General features: G+C 34.5%; 1 protein-coding gene across 1 annotated transcript; it reads left to right on the forward strand.

The window, feature by feature from the left end:
* The first annotated feature begins 167 nt into the window (after window positions 1-167).
* Window positions 168-14,680, forward strand: LOC126978090 (peroxisomal targeting signal 2 receptor). Its single transcript, XM_050826845.1, has 8 exons — window positions 168-358; window positions 679-892; window positions 5,988-6,170; window positions 7,921-8,106; window positions 8,609-8,726; window positions 9,876-9,960; window positions 10,762-10,925; window positions 12,479-14,680. The coding sequence occupies exons 2-7, from the start codon at window positions 692-694 to the stop codon at window positions 10,919-10,921; spliced, it is 933 nt and encodes a 310-aa protein (XP_050682802.1). The 5' UTR covers window positions 168-358; window positions 679-691; the 3' UTR covers window positions 10,922-10,925; window positions 12,479-14,680.
* Window positions 14,681-14,695: the final 15 nt, after the last annotated feature.

A 14,695-nucleotide genomic window follows, 5' to 3' on the forward strand; every position in this document is an offset into this window, starting at 1 on the left:
AGTCGTATGACGTTCTTTTGTAACAGTTAAAATCGATATAATATTATTATGTACATCACTACAAACGCCAAATTGCTCAACACAAATCAGTAGGCGTAAATGTCAAAATATAAATAATGACATTGTTTTGACTTGAAGAAATTTGACAGAAGTGTCGTCAAATTTCGTTTGAGGTTAAAGTTTGATGAAATGAAAAGTGCCAATGAAAGTGCCATTTTTCTCGAATTTTAATTGAAAATGCCTTTCCATTTAAATGAAATGTTATGAAACAATCCAATTAGATTCTTATAAGTCCAGAATATGGCTGGATATAGCTTAGATACTTATAATGTTATTATATTGTGACTAAACACAGTAGGTATGTACAATTTTTAAATAAATAAATAAGTTTTGTGTAACAAATAGTCCATATTTTGTGTTAAATGTATATACATTCCACAAAATATGGATTATTACACATTACATCCAGTATGTACTTGGGCTGTCTAACTGGTATTTCAATTATTCTGTTTGCTTTAAATTACTTATTTCTGAATTGTTTTGTAATAAATGTTCAATTCAAATTTAAGTTAAATTTTTATAGGAATAGGTCCAATCATTAGAAAATTATTATATGATCCCATTGCCCATAGCATCATCAGATTTAAATTATCTACTCACATCACCTATTTCTTACAGCTACACTCTAAAAATGCCGACATTCCTGACACCAGGAAGGCATGGCTACAGTGTGCGATTCTCAAGGACAAGACCTGATGCTCTAGCAGTAGCTACCAGTCAGTATTATGGTCTAGCTGGTGGAGGAACACTGTTCTTCTTAGAGATAGCTCCAGATGGAACAACCATACTTGAATTACAAAAACTTGAATGGACTGATGGGTTATTTGATGTTGTAAGTATTGAACATTTTCTTATTAATTATAATTATTACAAAACTGCCCACTGCTAGGCTTCATTATGTGTATTGATGAAGGGCAAAGTATACATAATAAGTGTGTATTCCAATATAATATATCCATATATTGTTCACTATTGCTGTCTACAAGCTTGTCAATAATTTTTTGTTCATGACCAAACACCCAGAACACCTAATTGTGGTTATATTAACAAGTAAAGTTGGAAATGGTATTTACTTAATACTAAGTCTAACAGTAATAGATATTTTTATGAATGAGTACCCAACATACAACTGGGAACTGTCAAAAACTTTCAAGCATTCTGTCAGATAGCAAGGCCTCAAAACAGTAAAGTATTACAGTAGTAGGTTGAATATGAATAGAAGTAATAATATATAAAAACTCCACAATTTTCAAAACTTTTCATTTCCTCTATAATTTGAACTAATCAGTGATCCTAATGAGCCTTTTAAGTTCATAATTTCCCTGAGCAATTTTAAATTAGGAAGAATTTATCCAGTGTTAAAATATTTATTTCACAAAATTTTCCCGTTTACAGTTATTTCTTGTCTGCCTAAAAGTTTGTTTTACAGAGGTAATCTAAACTTGATTTTCTCCAAAGAATTGCATTGTTAATATAATAGAATACTTAAAAGATTTTGCAATTAACTAGAATTAGCATCATCAATTGCAGATTTTCACAAGTCTATGAATATTTAATCAATCATAATAATATTTTAGTAAGAGAGCAATCGAAGGACTGTATAGGAAAACATTTTACATTGTTTAAATAATCTAAATTCTTTATTCTATATTTACAATTCATTAATTTTTTTTTATTTATTGTATATTTCAACGAAGTTTGCAGCTAAGTATATTCATAACAGTACAATTGAGAGCATGAGTAAGTGTGACCTTTTTGAAGCCACAACAGTGCAGTTATGGGGACAAACTGACGTGGGCTGTTAAGAGGCTTACCATTCATGTACCTTTGGTTAATTTTGCTTCACATAATCCACATGTTTGTAACGTTGTGGGATTTAACAAATTGATAGTATCAATGTGTATCACTTATTCAAAATGTTTTAAAATTGATTTATATCATTCTATTATATGTCTATACTAATATTATAAAGAGGAAAGATTTGATTGTTTTGTTGTACTTGCATAGTTGGAAAGCTACACTATCCTCGGTTGACTTAGGCTATATTAGATTTTCAAAAAAAATTAGGGATCCTTACTAAAACTGCAATAATGCAACCCAAGGTGTGTGGAGAAAGTATTGATAATAGAATACTATAATGTACTAGAACTTTGCAGAACACATCTTTATTTACATATAGTGTCATGACAGTATATATAAGTGTGCTTTTATTTTAAAAATTTAATTGAAATGTCGCTACTGGTGCTCATTCCTGTGTGCATGTGGAAGAAGTCAGGGTGTATCCGCTAGTTTCTTATAATACCTGTAATCTTATACTATTAATATATTTTTGTAATATTTTGTGTCTCTGTGAATGGTTTAGACAGTCTGTGGAAGTTCATTTGCTATTGTCCCTGACATATTTATATGTATTCATCTATATCTGTACAATATAGTAGCTATATTATTTGTTAAGAAGTGTATACTTTAAAAGTATTAATACGGAAATATGTTAATATATTACTGAAGTCCTTCAGATTTGCAATATTTATAAGCATGGTCAGTTGATTAGTGTACCATTTACATAAATAATATGTTTTTCATGGGTATTATAGAATAAGATACTTTACGTAATAATTGACAATAGTTACAAGGCCTTTAGTCATAATTATACACATCAAAGTGTATATAAATACTTCGTAATAAGAGGTGGGATTACCAAAGTAAAAATTGAAATTTAGTTTAGTATGAAACATATAGTGATTTGACATAAGTTTCAAATAGTAATTACAATATTATGGGGACAAAGTATATTCTGGCTAAGTATGATAGAGAACAGTTGTTTAAAATACTGTGGATTTTGGCTATCTCCATTTACTACAAGATTATAGCTGTAATCTGTCAATTGATCGATGAGAGAGAGTTTCGCTAAGCTGATACACAGTTTAAATACAATAAATTTACTTGCTAGTTATGTATGAAAAGAGTAATGAATGTAGAGGAAGAGTGTGAGGTTTTTAGGATATAAACAAGTGGTATTATATTGTCTCTGCCTATCCTGACGGGAAAAAGGAGTCAACATGTTTGTGTGTGTATAGTTGTCAAGTTCAGACCTATATGACCTTTATGATAATTAATATTTTGGACTCATTAGCTAGACACCTTAATACATTGTAAAGCAATTGAAAATATAATTCAGCTGAATATAATTCTTGTGAATACTGTAACAATGGATGGAATCACTTAAAAAAGAATGCTGAAATAATTGTTTATGTGAAGATTGAGTAGCTACACATTTCAATTAATTACAGATAATGATAAAAACCTATAGTTTTCTCATAATGTGATCTGTAATGTTGATTGATAGTGGTGCAATAGGTACAACTGTTGACCCTCTGAAATGCAGGTGGCTTAATCCTCGACCGCCACATACCAAAGCATTATTACATTCATCTGTATGTTAATTCAGCGCTTTATATGGCCAGCAAAACTCTTGTGATTCCTCTGGTGTTACAAGAGAGTTTTGGCCACTGTGATCACATACCGTCATGTGACCAGTATGGAGGCTTTTTGCCCTTCTCTTCCACAAAAGTTGTGTTGGTCTACAAGGCTAGAGTGGTTCACTTCTGGGAGGAGTTATGTTCATGCTCTTATGTTCAAGGAAACCTACACATACATGTGGAGGTTATGGTTACCTGAGAACTGTTCTGTGCTATGCTTCCCAATTGCATTAGTGCAAAATTAAAACATTCCGACACGGAATTTTCCTTACCATTCAGTTTTTAAAATTTCGTTACAATTGGTTAAGTTTTAGAGGAAGTAGTCGAGAACGAAATCATAATATTTGCGTTTGTTAATTGAAGCTGCTCCTGTCGTCCTTATTACACTTTTTTTCCGTGAACAAAAGTAGTATTAGTACTTGTTCAGCACAATTTATTTCTGTGCCAAATTTCGTAGAGATCCATTAAGCCCTTATGGAGTGTTTGTGCAACAAACATCCAAACATACTAACTTTAAAAGTTATATTATTTGTATAGATGTAGGTACCTACAGACACATGCTCCTAAGCCGTGGGGTTAGACCGATGTGATCGGAATCCCTTTGATTTAAGCTACGTCTCTGATATGGGCATATAATGACTCCACTTATAAGGTTGTTCGTCCAGAGAGTACTTAACTTTTATAAAAAATATTTAAATGTGGAACACTTTGTTTGAATAGCTTTAAAATATAATTCAGAGTTCTCGTAAATTATTATAAAATCTCCTAAAAGAATATATTTTATGTGGAACTATATATACAGTTGTTGATGAGACTTTTGCAAGTCCCTGAGTATCACGTTTATTCCCTTAGCAATATTAAAAACTCAGACAATCTTGTCTTTCTAACTCTCTAATCATATTTCTATGAGCCCATTAGTCGTGTGATAAATGTGTCTCCTTCTCGAAGTGAGGGTTGTTGGTCCGATGTCCGCTGGTAAATCCCGACGGGGCTAAGAACCACCGAAGTACCCACTCGACGTAACGTAACCTTCCATTTGTAAAATGTTTTAACTATGTTCGTTCGTTATAAAAATTAAAATATTGATACTTCTCGTTTAGTTAAATCTCTAATAAAGAATTGAATTTATATGAAATTAAGAAGCATGTAAGTAATTTTCGTTTGTTTTGTTTATATATAGATAAATAAATCTAAATCGACACTGTGTATCTAATTTCACCACTACCCACCACATCGGAAAGCGTTGAGCTTTAATTAGGTGGCAAAAAACTCATTGTCATTCTTTTAAATCAACTCTTACAGCTTCATTGTTTGGCAAATTATTTTACTTACAATATATGTAAAGTGATGCATTACAACATTTTACAACATGAAGTAGAGTTCTCAATGATAAGATTATCCAGCCAAGACAAGTAGCACCAGTTGACAAACATGACGCATGGACCAGACAGATCTTCACCGATCATATTTTAGGGAAAAAAACGACCTGCCTTATTACGTCACTTTAAATAATAATTCAATATTTAAATAGCCCAGACCTGAAAAGAAACGGGAAGCAAGAAACGCAGCGGGCTTTTTTGTAAAGATAAAATTGTATTACATAAAACATTACCACAGTCTATAGTCACGACCTTCAGTCACGGAGTCGACTATAAGATTTAATCGAGGGCACGACAAGGCATCCTTCTCAGGCTTCAGAAATCATAGAAAATAGCTAGTTTTATATATTTTCAGGTGGTCGCTGTGTAATTAATTAAATATGACCAATTAATAAACAATGTCACTGAAATTAACTTGAAAGTAACATTTGATGAAAGATCATAGAAATCTTGGATGTGGCCACTTTTCTAAGAACATATCCTTTTAAGTGGTCATTGCTCGATCCTCAAGATCTTTTGACTAACCTATCGTCTGAAACATGAACTAAATTATAATTTTTATGGGGTTAGTAGGACAGAAAAGCGATCATTTCCGCCCATGTTCTTCTGCGACACCAGGGAAGTTACAAGCGTTGTTGGACTCTTAGGTAGGTGTAGGAAGCTAATTCAATAGCATAGAGCATTGTGGAGGAACGCGACACATTCAGATGGAAAATGCGTAGAAGTCGCACAGTGAAGCGGCGCTCTAAACAACTCTAAGGGTTGTATTTTTTATGACAATAAGGGACGAGACTAGCAGAACGTTCAGCTGATAGTAATTGTTACGCAATGCCCATTATAATTGCCCGCTCAGGATTATTTAAAAACCTATAAATTCTGAGCGGCACTACAACTGCGCTGGTCACTTTGAGACATAAGATGTTAAGTCTCATTTGTCCAGTAATTTCAGTTGCTACGGCGCCCTTCAGACCGAAACACAATAATGCTCTCACATTACTGCTTCACGGCATAATTAGACGTCGTTGCGGTAAAACTGGTTGTTTTTAGAGTTGCTGTGGTTATATTTCAGACGTGGTCGGCGAGTGCGGAGGGCGTGGCCGCCTGCGGGGCGGGAGACGGCAGTGTGACGGTATGGCGCGCGGGTTGTGCGGCCCCGCTGCGAGTGCTGCGCGCGCACCGCGCCGAGGTCGGCTCCGTGGACTGGCTGCGGTCGCATTTACTGAGTGCCAGCTGGGACACTACCGTCAAACTGGTGAGTCGGCGTGTGACCAACTAGATCTTGCTTCTGAGGTCCGTATTCCTGAACGCGTCTCAATACGTAATCCATGTATTTTGTCTCAGGCACAGTGATAAAATACACTTGATGAACAAAGCGTACAAGATTTTGACGATACGTCACTCGAACGGTTAGCTCAGTTGGCAGCAACGTCAGAGGTCGTGAGTTCGAGCCAGTTCGTTCATAAAATTTTATTTTCAAATTTTATTTGTGTATTAATCCTAGAAGTGAGGGTTATCACTTTGAAAACATAACAAATTGTTTGGATTTACAAGAGGGAAATATCAAGTCAATTTCCTAATATGCAAACATTGGGGTTAAGCAGATTATCAACTGTAAAGTTGATATTGTAGATGAAGCCACAACCTGAGAGTTGAACAAAGCATACAAGATTTTATGACGATACGTCACTCGAACGGTTAGCTCAGTTGGCAGAGCAATGGCACGGAACGCAAGAGGTCGTGGGTTCGAGTCCCGCATCGTTCATAAAATTTTGTTTTCAAATTTAATTTGTGACAAAAAAAAATTAACAAAAAACTAACCGACGCGGACGTCAAAAACAAAAGATTTAATATGAACTACAAAGTATAAAAATAATTGCATATCTTTATACAATCTAATTAATTAATCTAATTCTAGTTACGATTATTGTTATTTTTGGAATCGGTGTCCTTCCGCCGCGACCCGCTCTCGCCTCTCGCCTCCTCACGACTCAAGCACATCTCACCTATAACTATGCATGTAGTTACAAAACTATCTTGATGACACCGAGGCCAAAAATTACAGTAATAAATAGTGCAAATTAAATCTATTGTTTTGGAATAGTGTTTTGTTTTTTGTTATTTTTTTTAATTTTTAGTGAATTTGAAGTTCACTAACTATCAATTTAACTAAATATGTGTAGATACTAGATATACTAAATTTTTCAATGCAGCAATACGTAAGTGCTTTGCAATTTGATTACAGAGAGTGAGAAATTCTACCACAGATCGCACCCTTACTGTAAGACGGTAAGGAGTCCCATTGATCATCATATTCGACTACGATAATTACTTGACCATAACAATGTTATGGTAGATGACTTAAATATCCGGATAGCATAAAAAAGATTCGGCCGAGTATCGTTGATTTGCTCCTTAGAATTGAAGAGTTAAACCTAACCAAACTCTCACAAAACTATCTTTGAAGTATATCCTTTCCAATAAAAAAAAATCATCGAAATCAGTTGGCGCGATATTGAGTTATTCGTAAATTTATCATCCACTTTGCTATACCTATGCAAATTTAAGACTTTAAGGGTTTTCTCATGGATTCTTTTTTCAGATCTGGACCAAATTACAATGGGATCACACGGGTAGCACCAGCTTTCAAATAAAAAAAGAATTATCAAAATCGGTTATACCCAGTCGAAAGTGTTGAGGTAACAAACATAAAAAAAATACAGACAAATTGAGAACCTCCTCCTTTTTTAAAGTCGGTTAGAAATACACTTGATCATCGATTAGTAATGTGTAAGAATTATTGTGTTTCGGGCTAAAGGGCGCCGTACCTAGTAAAACTACTGGGCAAATGATTAACATCTTATATGTCTTAAGATTACGAGCGCAATTATTGTGGGGCTGCTCAGATTATTTGTATTTTTCAATAATCCTGAGCGGCCCTACTCGTCTATTACCTTATTGTCATAAAAAAATCTAGTGGTTAATATTAAAATTTTTTGATGTAGTGGGATCCGGAGGGTGAGACGTGCGTGAACACTTTCGCGGGTCACTCGCAGCTGGTGTACGCGGCGACTTTCTCCCCACACTCTTCCGCGACCTTCGCTTCCGTCTCCGGTGACGGACACCTCAAGCTGTGGTCGTGCACCGAGTCTTCCAGGCCTGCCGCCGCGGTCAAAGCACACGATGCTGAGGTAAATTGGACCTAATTGTGTAGCATTTATATCGCTTTTAAAACAGCCTAAATATGTGAAACAGCCCCAGCGATAGACAACTTAAGCTTGTGGTAATACCACCGCGGTCAAACTACTCGATACTGAGGTAAATTGGACCTTATTCTGTAGTTCACTTGAAACAATGGAATATTATGAAATTACACTATTACTATAAAAGCCCTTTTCTTTCTTCAGAAGGAGTACAAAACTGTTGTTGGCTTTTGGTTGAACAATTATAAAAAAGTACTTTAAATATAAACTTCATAATTTAAGGATTTTATTCTTATACTTTTGCCGCATCTGCGCGTGTCCCAAAGTAATTAATGCGACCGGAAGCTTTGTGACACCAAAATCTATGATAATAACAGAGAATAATAATCGCTCGCCATCGCATTGTACCTCAGTAACGGTCCGTTTGTTTACATTCTTTATCTCCTCTCGTTGGCCTTAGTATAAATTTGAATTAAAATACTTTTCCCAGGTGTTGTCATGCGACTGGAGTAGAACAGAGAGTCATGTGTTGGCCACGTCCGGTTCTGACGGCCTCATACGAGGCTGGGATCTGAGAAGACTGACGGCTCCCATGTTCACATTAAAAGGTAACTACTATCTTATTTATTTACTTTATTGGAGACAAAAACAAAAGATTAAATACACATTCAAATTATAACTAACTAAAATAATTGCAATTGTTCCCTTGGAACGTCTCACTGAGAACAGCTGATGTTAAAGATAAAAGCGACATCTGCTTAGATGCAAACGTGCACGTACAATATACAATTAAAGTTAATCACAGCAAAGGTAAGTAAAACTGTGTAAAAGTAAGCTATATAATTGTAAAACTAGAATATAGAAAACAAAAATAATAAGATTTAAGTCTAATTAGAACTGAATGTCTGTTTAGATTAGTTTTATAGGTAAAAAGGGAGCACGAAAACATATCAATGTTATTCAACATGAGATTATGTAGTGTAAATATTCTGTATAGTGGCGCACGTTTACCAATATTGGTCCTAGTTTTAGTGAGGTGGAATAAGTTTTGTGATCTAGTGGCTATAGATGGTACACGGAAATTAATCTCAGATAACATTTGGGATGACTATCTTCTCCATATCATGATTATTTCTAGAGTCTAGACACTATTTTATTCCTCAAAGCCGGTGACGAAGTGGTATACGCCTAGCTATCAAGCTACGAGTGTTTTGTTCGGGATCAAATCTAGTACCTAACATAATTTGAATCTGTTGTCATCCAACAACCATGTACCAGAAGACGCAGCGTCGGTAGGCCCCCCACCAAGATAGAAAGACGATCCGGTGAAGATGGCCACAATACGTTGGATGAGGGCAGCGTAGGACCGATCGTCGTGAAAATTTTTAGGGGAGGCCTTTGACCAGAAGTGCACGTCTTCCGGTTGATGATGATCTTCCAATTGATTGGAATGAAATTTTACATTCATGTTTAGTTTGGATTACAATGCATTTCGATGGAAAGTTTATGATTACATTACAAGATTAGTTCCATATAAAGGGAACTCTTAATCAGTCTACAATACAAATGAGAAATTTTGTGTACGCAGTTTATGTGTTTCCGAAGCGGTGGTAGTGTTTGAAGTGAATCAAATAGAATTCTAAAGGAATCAATTTTGAGAAAAGAATGCCTTTTAGGCGTTTTCAATTACTATTTCAGTTACTTTCGCGACTTAGTCCATTATTAAAATAATATGTGTGTGATCTGTTTCTCCTCAGGCTGTGAGTGTGCTGTGAGAAGGATACAGTTCTCGCCGCACGCGCCTGCGGTCATAGCCGCCGTGTCCTACGACTTCACCACGAGGTAAAACATACCTTAGTTTTACCAATGGGAGGCTGGATGGTGTATTTTATTCGGTTGAGCTACTGTTGAGCGCCAGTGTGGAAGAGCTATTTTTATTGAGAGCAAAATTCAAAGAAATTTACATCTTGACTGTTGCTTCTCAATATATTCTTGATAATGTTATGTATGTTGGCTCATAAGTGAATTTGCTAGAAACTGTCGTAACCATAATGTTAACACCAGGAATAGATACAAACTTATAATGCCCACTACTCGGCTAAGTTTATCTATTAAGTCTTTTGTGGGGGCAATGTATATACTTTTACAAGAAAATGTTCAAAACAAAAGTATTACGTTATCAAAAGAATTGTTACTATAACATAAATGACTTTCTTCTTTAATTAAAGGCCGGCAACGCTCTTGTGATTCTTCTGGTGTTGTAAGAGAATGTGGGCGGCGGTGATCACTTAACACCAGGTGACCCGTACGCTCGTTTGTCCTCCTATTCCATAAAAAAAAACTAAAGTGAAAGTTGCATTTGCAATAAAAGAGGTCTTCGAGACATTGCCTGCTTTTAAGAGTATGCTCTTGAACTTGGAACCGTAGTCGCTTTAGAAAGTTATTCAAGGACAATTCATTTGAATGAAAAATCGTGGTCACATAATATAAAATTATTATTTATTATATTTTTTAATAGTACAATAATGATGTACAATACACATTACCTATTGCCCATTTAACATAAAATTCAATGTATTCACAAATTTTTCCTAAATAATTCTATGGATTAGGTAATCCACAGTTAGCCATATCTGATTGCAGGATATGGGACATAAAGCGAGGCTGCGATCCTCTGGAGACTATCAGGCACCACTCGGAGTTCACATACGGGCTCGACTGGAACACGCTGCGGCCGCACCAGCTCGCTGACTGCGGTTGGGACTCCCTGGTCCACGTGTTTATACCCCGTAGTTTGGTGTGAACTGGTAATATCTGGTTTCTATAATTAACCCATTTTGTTAAGTAACATCTTAGCAATTGGAATAGAATGAACAGCGCCTTTCTTTAAATTATTTTATTTATTTATACAAATTAGTAATTACTAGCTGACCTAGCAAACGTAGTATTGCCAAATAAGGTAATAAAAAATATCAATAATTAAAATTTTTGGGGTATAAAAAATTGATCACGACCGATTCTCAGATCTACCAAATATATCGTACATTAAATTTATCGTACTACAATGATTGTATTCTATTGCCATCTTGCAACCCTATTGCGGATCTGTAGATGGAACAGAATAATACATAAATCGCGATACAAAAATAGGTGTTGATCGTAGACGGGTGTAAATTTTGAAATTGTAGATATTTTTTTATACTGAATAAATAATTCTCAAACCTACCCGATATGCACACAAAATTTCATACAAATTGGTTTAGCCGTTTTGGAGGAGTTTGGTAACAAGCACCGGGATTTTATATATAAGATTAATTATAATAATTAAGATGAAATCCCTAAACACGTGCCGCAACATGTTTGATATCTTATTTATATCAATAATACGGAGCTACTCCATTTAATATCTTTCACCGTACCTTCGCGATATTCGCGTAAAAGTATTCATAATACATTTACCAGACCTCTTTTAATATAAAGTTAACATTATAACATGCTTGCTGGAAAACACTCAAATGTTTGGCTTCTCTCGGCTCACTTAAAAATAAAATACTTACATAATTTTAAGTCAAACTATTAACTATAAACCTAGTAACTAAAAATTTATTTTGCACATTAACATTCATTTGTACTTAGTTATAAAACACTTAGGTACGTTAAATTATTATTAGTCAATGCTGTGCAATTATCTGGTAGATATTAGAATTGTGAATAATTTATTTATTTATTTACTTTACGTAATACGGTTGACATTAATTATCACAGACAATTCACTATTAATTTTATATTGTTAAGTTTATATCTGTAAATGTATTAATATGTATTCTTTTGAAGTGGCTTATAAATAATAATTAAGCAGAAGCCAATATTCACGAGCTTAGTTTTCTTTCAATCGGAAACATATTAGCATCATTATATAGCTTAGCCGTCATTGTGTGCACAAGAGCCTTCGAACGAGTGTCAAGATTCATTTCATACTTAATACAACGAGGCGAGGCACGAGAACACCAACCTTGTGCAACTGCTTTCGTGTTCGTGACATGACTAAATACGAGTACCGATATGCAATTAAACAAACTGGTACGAACGCAGGTGCCGTGGCGAGGAAGGGGGGGGGGCGCTCTCCTTCATACCGCACCCCGTCGATTGCTCCGTCTTGTGACCGAGTATACTCACCATTAATATTAATAACACAGTTGAAAGTAAATACTTCCTCTTAGAACAACACATTCCAACCACACTAATTGTCCCCAGAGGAATAGAGATTACTATGGTATAATAATATACTCTGCAGCTGGGTCACGTGAATGGCCTCGTCATAAAACCACACAATTTCTTTTAATTTATTTTTCAATTTCAGAGCACAAAACCAGCTTAAGAATGTAAAAGAAGTCATCGTATCCAGCCAAGAGATGTAGGCGACGAAATAAGTATTAATGACTGGTTAATGTCATGTGTTATAAACATTTTAAATTGTATAAAGCGAGGGTAGTTGTATATATTATAAATATACTTGGACTTGATTCTCATGGTGATAGTCATAGATTTTATTTAGCCATTCTCCTAATTCACTTCTGATAATATATAAATGTCTAAATTAAAAATAATTTATTTGATATCCAAAAAATATATAAGAGTGCATAAAAGCACTCCCAAATATAAATTATGAGATTATTTTAGTAATTGTAGAATTTTCGTACTAAGTATCAATTTTCTGTTATTATTCACCCTTTTGTTAAACATCTGCTTTAAAATATTTTTCTTTATTATATATTGAACGCGATGTTGGCTCAAATATTGTACATAGCTGTATAGTCGTTCTGCCTACAATATAATATATAATCAAATGTTATCTTTCCCTATATACAAATGTTATTTTTTAGAGACTATAATAAGGTTAATTATTGTAACCGAAAGAGGTACTGGAGCCCTATTACCATAATCGAAATATGAAATTTCGGTTGACGAATCGTACATTTTGTTATTAGGAAAGTGTTTCGGATCCGAAGATCGATACAAAGTTCGCGATTATTTTCTCTTTCGTTTATCTTATTCCCAAATTCATTTGACATATACAATTTTGTTGTTGGACATTATTATGATCGTAACTACAACGTTCTGTCCATCCGTACGAAATCCATTCGTACTATTCGCATCCGACGTACTTTGGTAAGAAGATTTAATTCACAGTTCGTCGTTCTTTCGTTTCGGACCGAAACTTCGGCTTTCGATTTTGGTAATTGACCTTGTCTTTTATGTTCGGATTTTTAAGAGCAAATACAATCCATCCTTCCGTAGCAAAGCCAGTAATACTCTTATGATTCTTTTGGTTTAAAGATATGACCAGGATTGCTTTTTCTTTTTCATCATAAAAATAATATGGTCAGTGCTTTAGATAATTTATACGTCTTAGATAGAGCCTCTTGCTGCTAGACAACCGATAAAAACAGGCCAGGTGTATTACTTTAGTGTGCGTGACAAGCAATTTGTCTCTTTGTGTTAGTGTGCGTGCATTGCTCAAAATAGAGGTTAACTGTCAACCATTTTTTTCGATATTTTCACAGCTGTCATAGTCTATCTAGACATATAAATGATCTAATGTCGGTGCTTGTTTAACCACACTCAAAAGGAAGATTTTTCTACTAAGTTATTTTTTTTTCATGAGCGTCACTTGAGTTAAAGGAAGTAAAAATTCAGTGAGATTACAGTATTATTTTTATACAGTAGGGCCCATTTAGGTCGAAGTTCAATATGGGGCCTCCTATTACAAATATTCCATGCTTAAAGGAAACTCTCAACACTAGTGTTTTACGTGTTTGCATAATCTTATAACAATCTTTAATTTCAATTTCACAAGTCGGAAACAGTATATTCAGTATCATATAAGTTGAACAAATATTTCCTTCCCTTAAAGTAACGATACTTCCATTGCTCAAATTCTATTCCATCTATAAGTTAAGTAATCTTTTATTGCTTATAAACTATTTAATTACATAAATTTCCCCCTGAACTCGATTAATGTAACTCTAAACTAGTCCTAGTTCACAATCGCCATTTTCCGCATCTCCTTTCAAATTCTCTTCAGACGTTTTACTCTTAGATAAATTATACGTCTAGTCTCTTGCTGTTGGACAACCGATAAAAACAGTCCGGGTCGACTTTAGTGTGTGTGACAAGCTAAATCTTACACTCGCGATTTGTATGACACTGTGTTAGTGTGCGTGCTTTGCTCATACTAAAACACAATTTTCGACGTATTCACAGCTGTCATAGTCTGTAGAGTGTAGACGTTTAAATGATCTAAGGTTCTACTGTATTCGTATATTTTATTTAATAAAGGTTCATGTAAGAAACACAGGCAAATGTAATGGCGTTACGAAGAATTCTTGGGGAATTATTTTCTATTCCATCTTATTCCTAGTATCATAACGAATTTGATGTATTATAAGCATTTCGTAATTAAGGTCTGTTTTTTGTATATTTCGGTGATATTGTTATTAGGTTTAAGGTTATGTTATGTGTATTAATTTACCAATGCATTAAAATATATCCGAATTTATAATTGTTTCTTTATTAA

Source organism: Leptidea sinapis, chromosome 1, assembly GCF_905404315.1.
Source record: "Leptidea sinapis chromosome 1, ilLepSina1.1, whole genome shotgun sequence".
Taxonomy (NCBI): Eukaryota; Metazoa; Arthropoda; class Insecta; order Lepidoptera; family Pieridae; genus Leptidea; species Leptidea sinapis.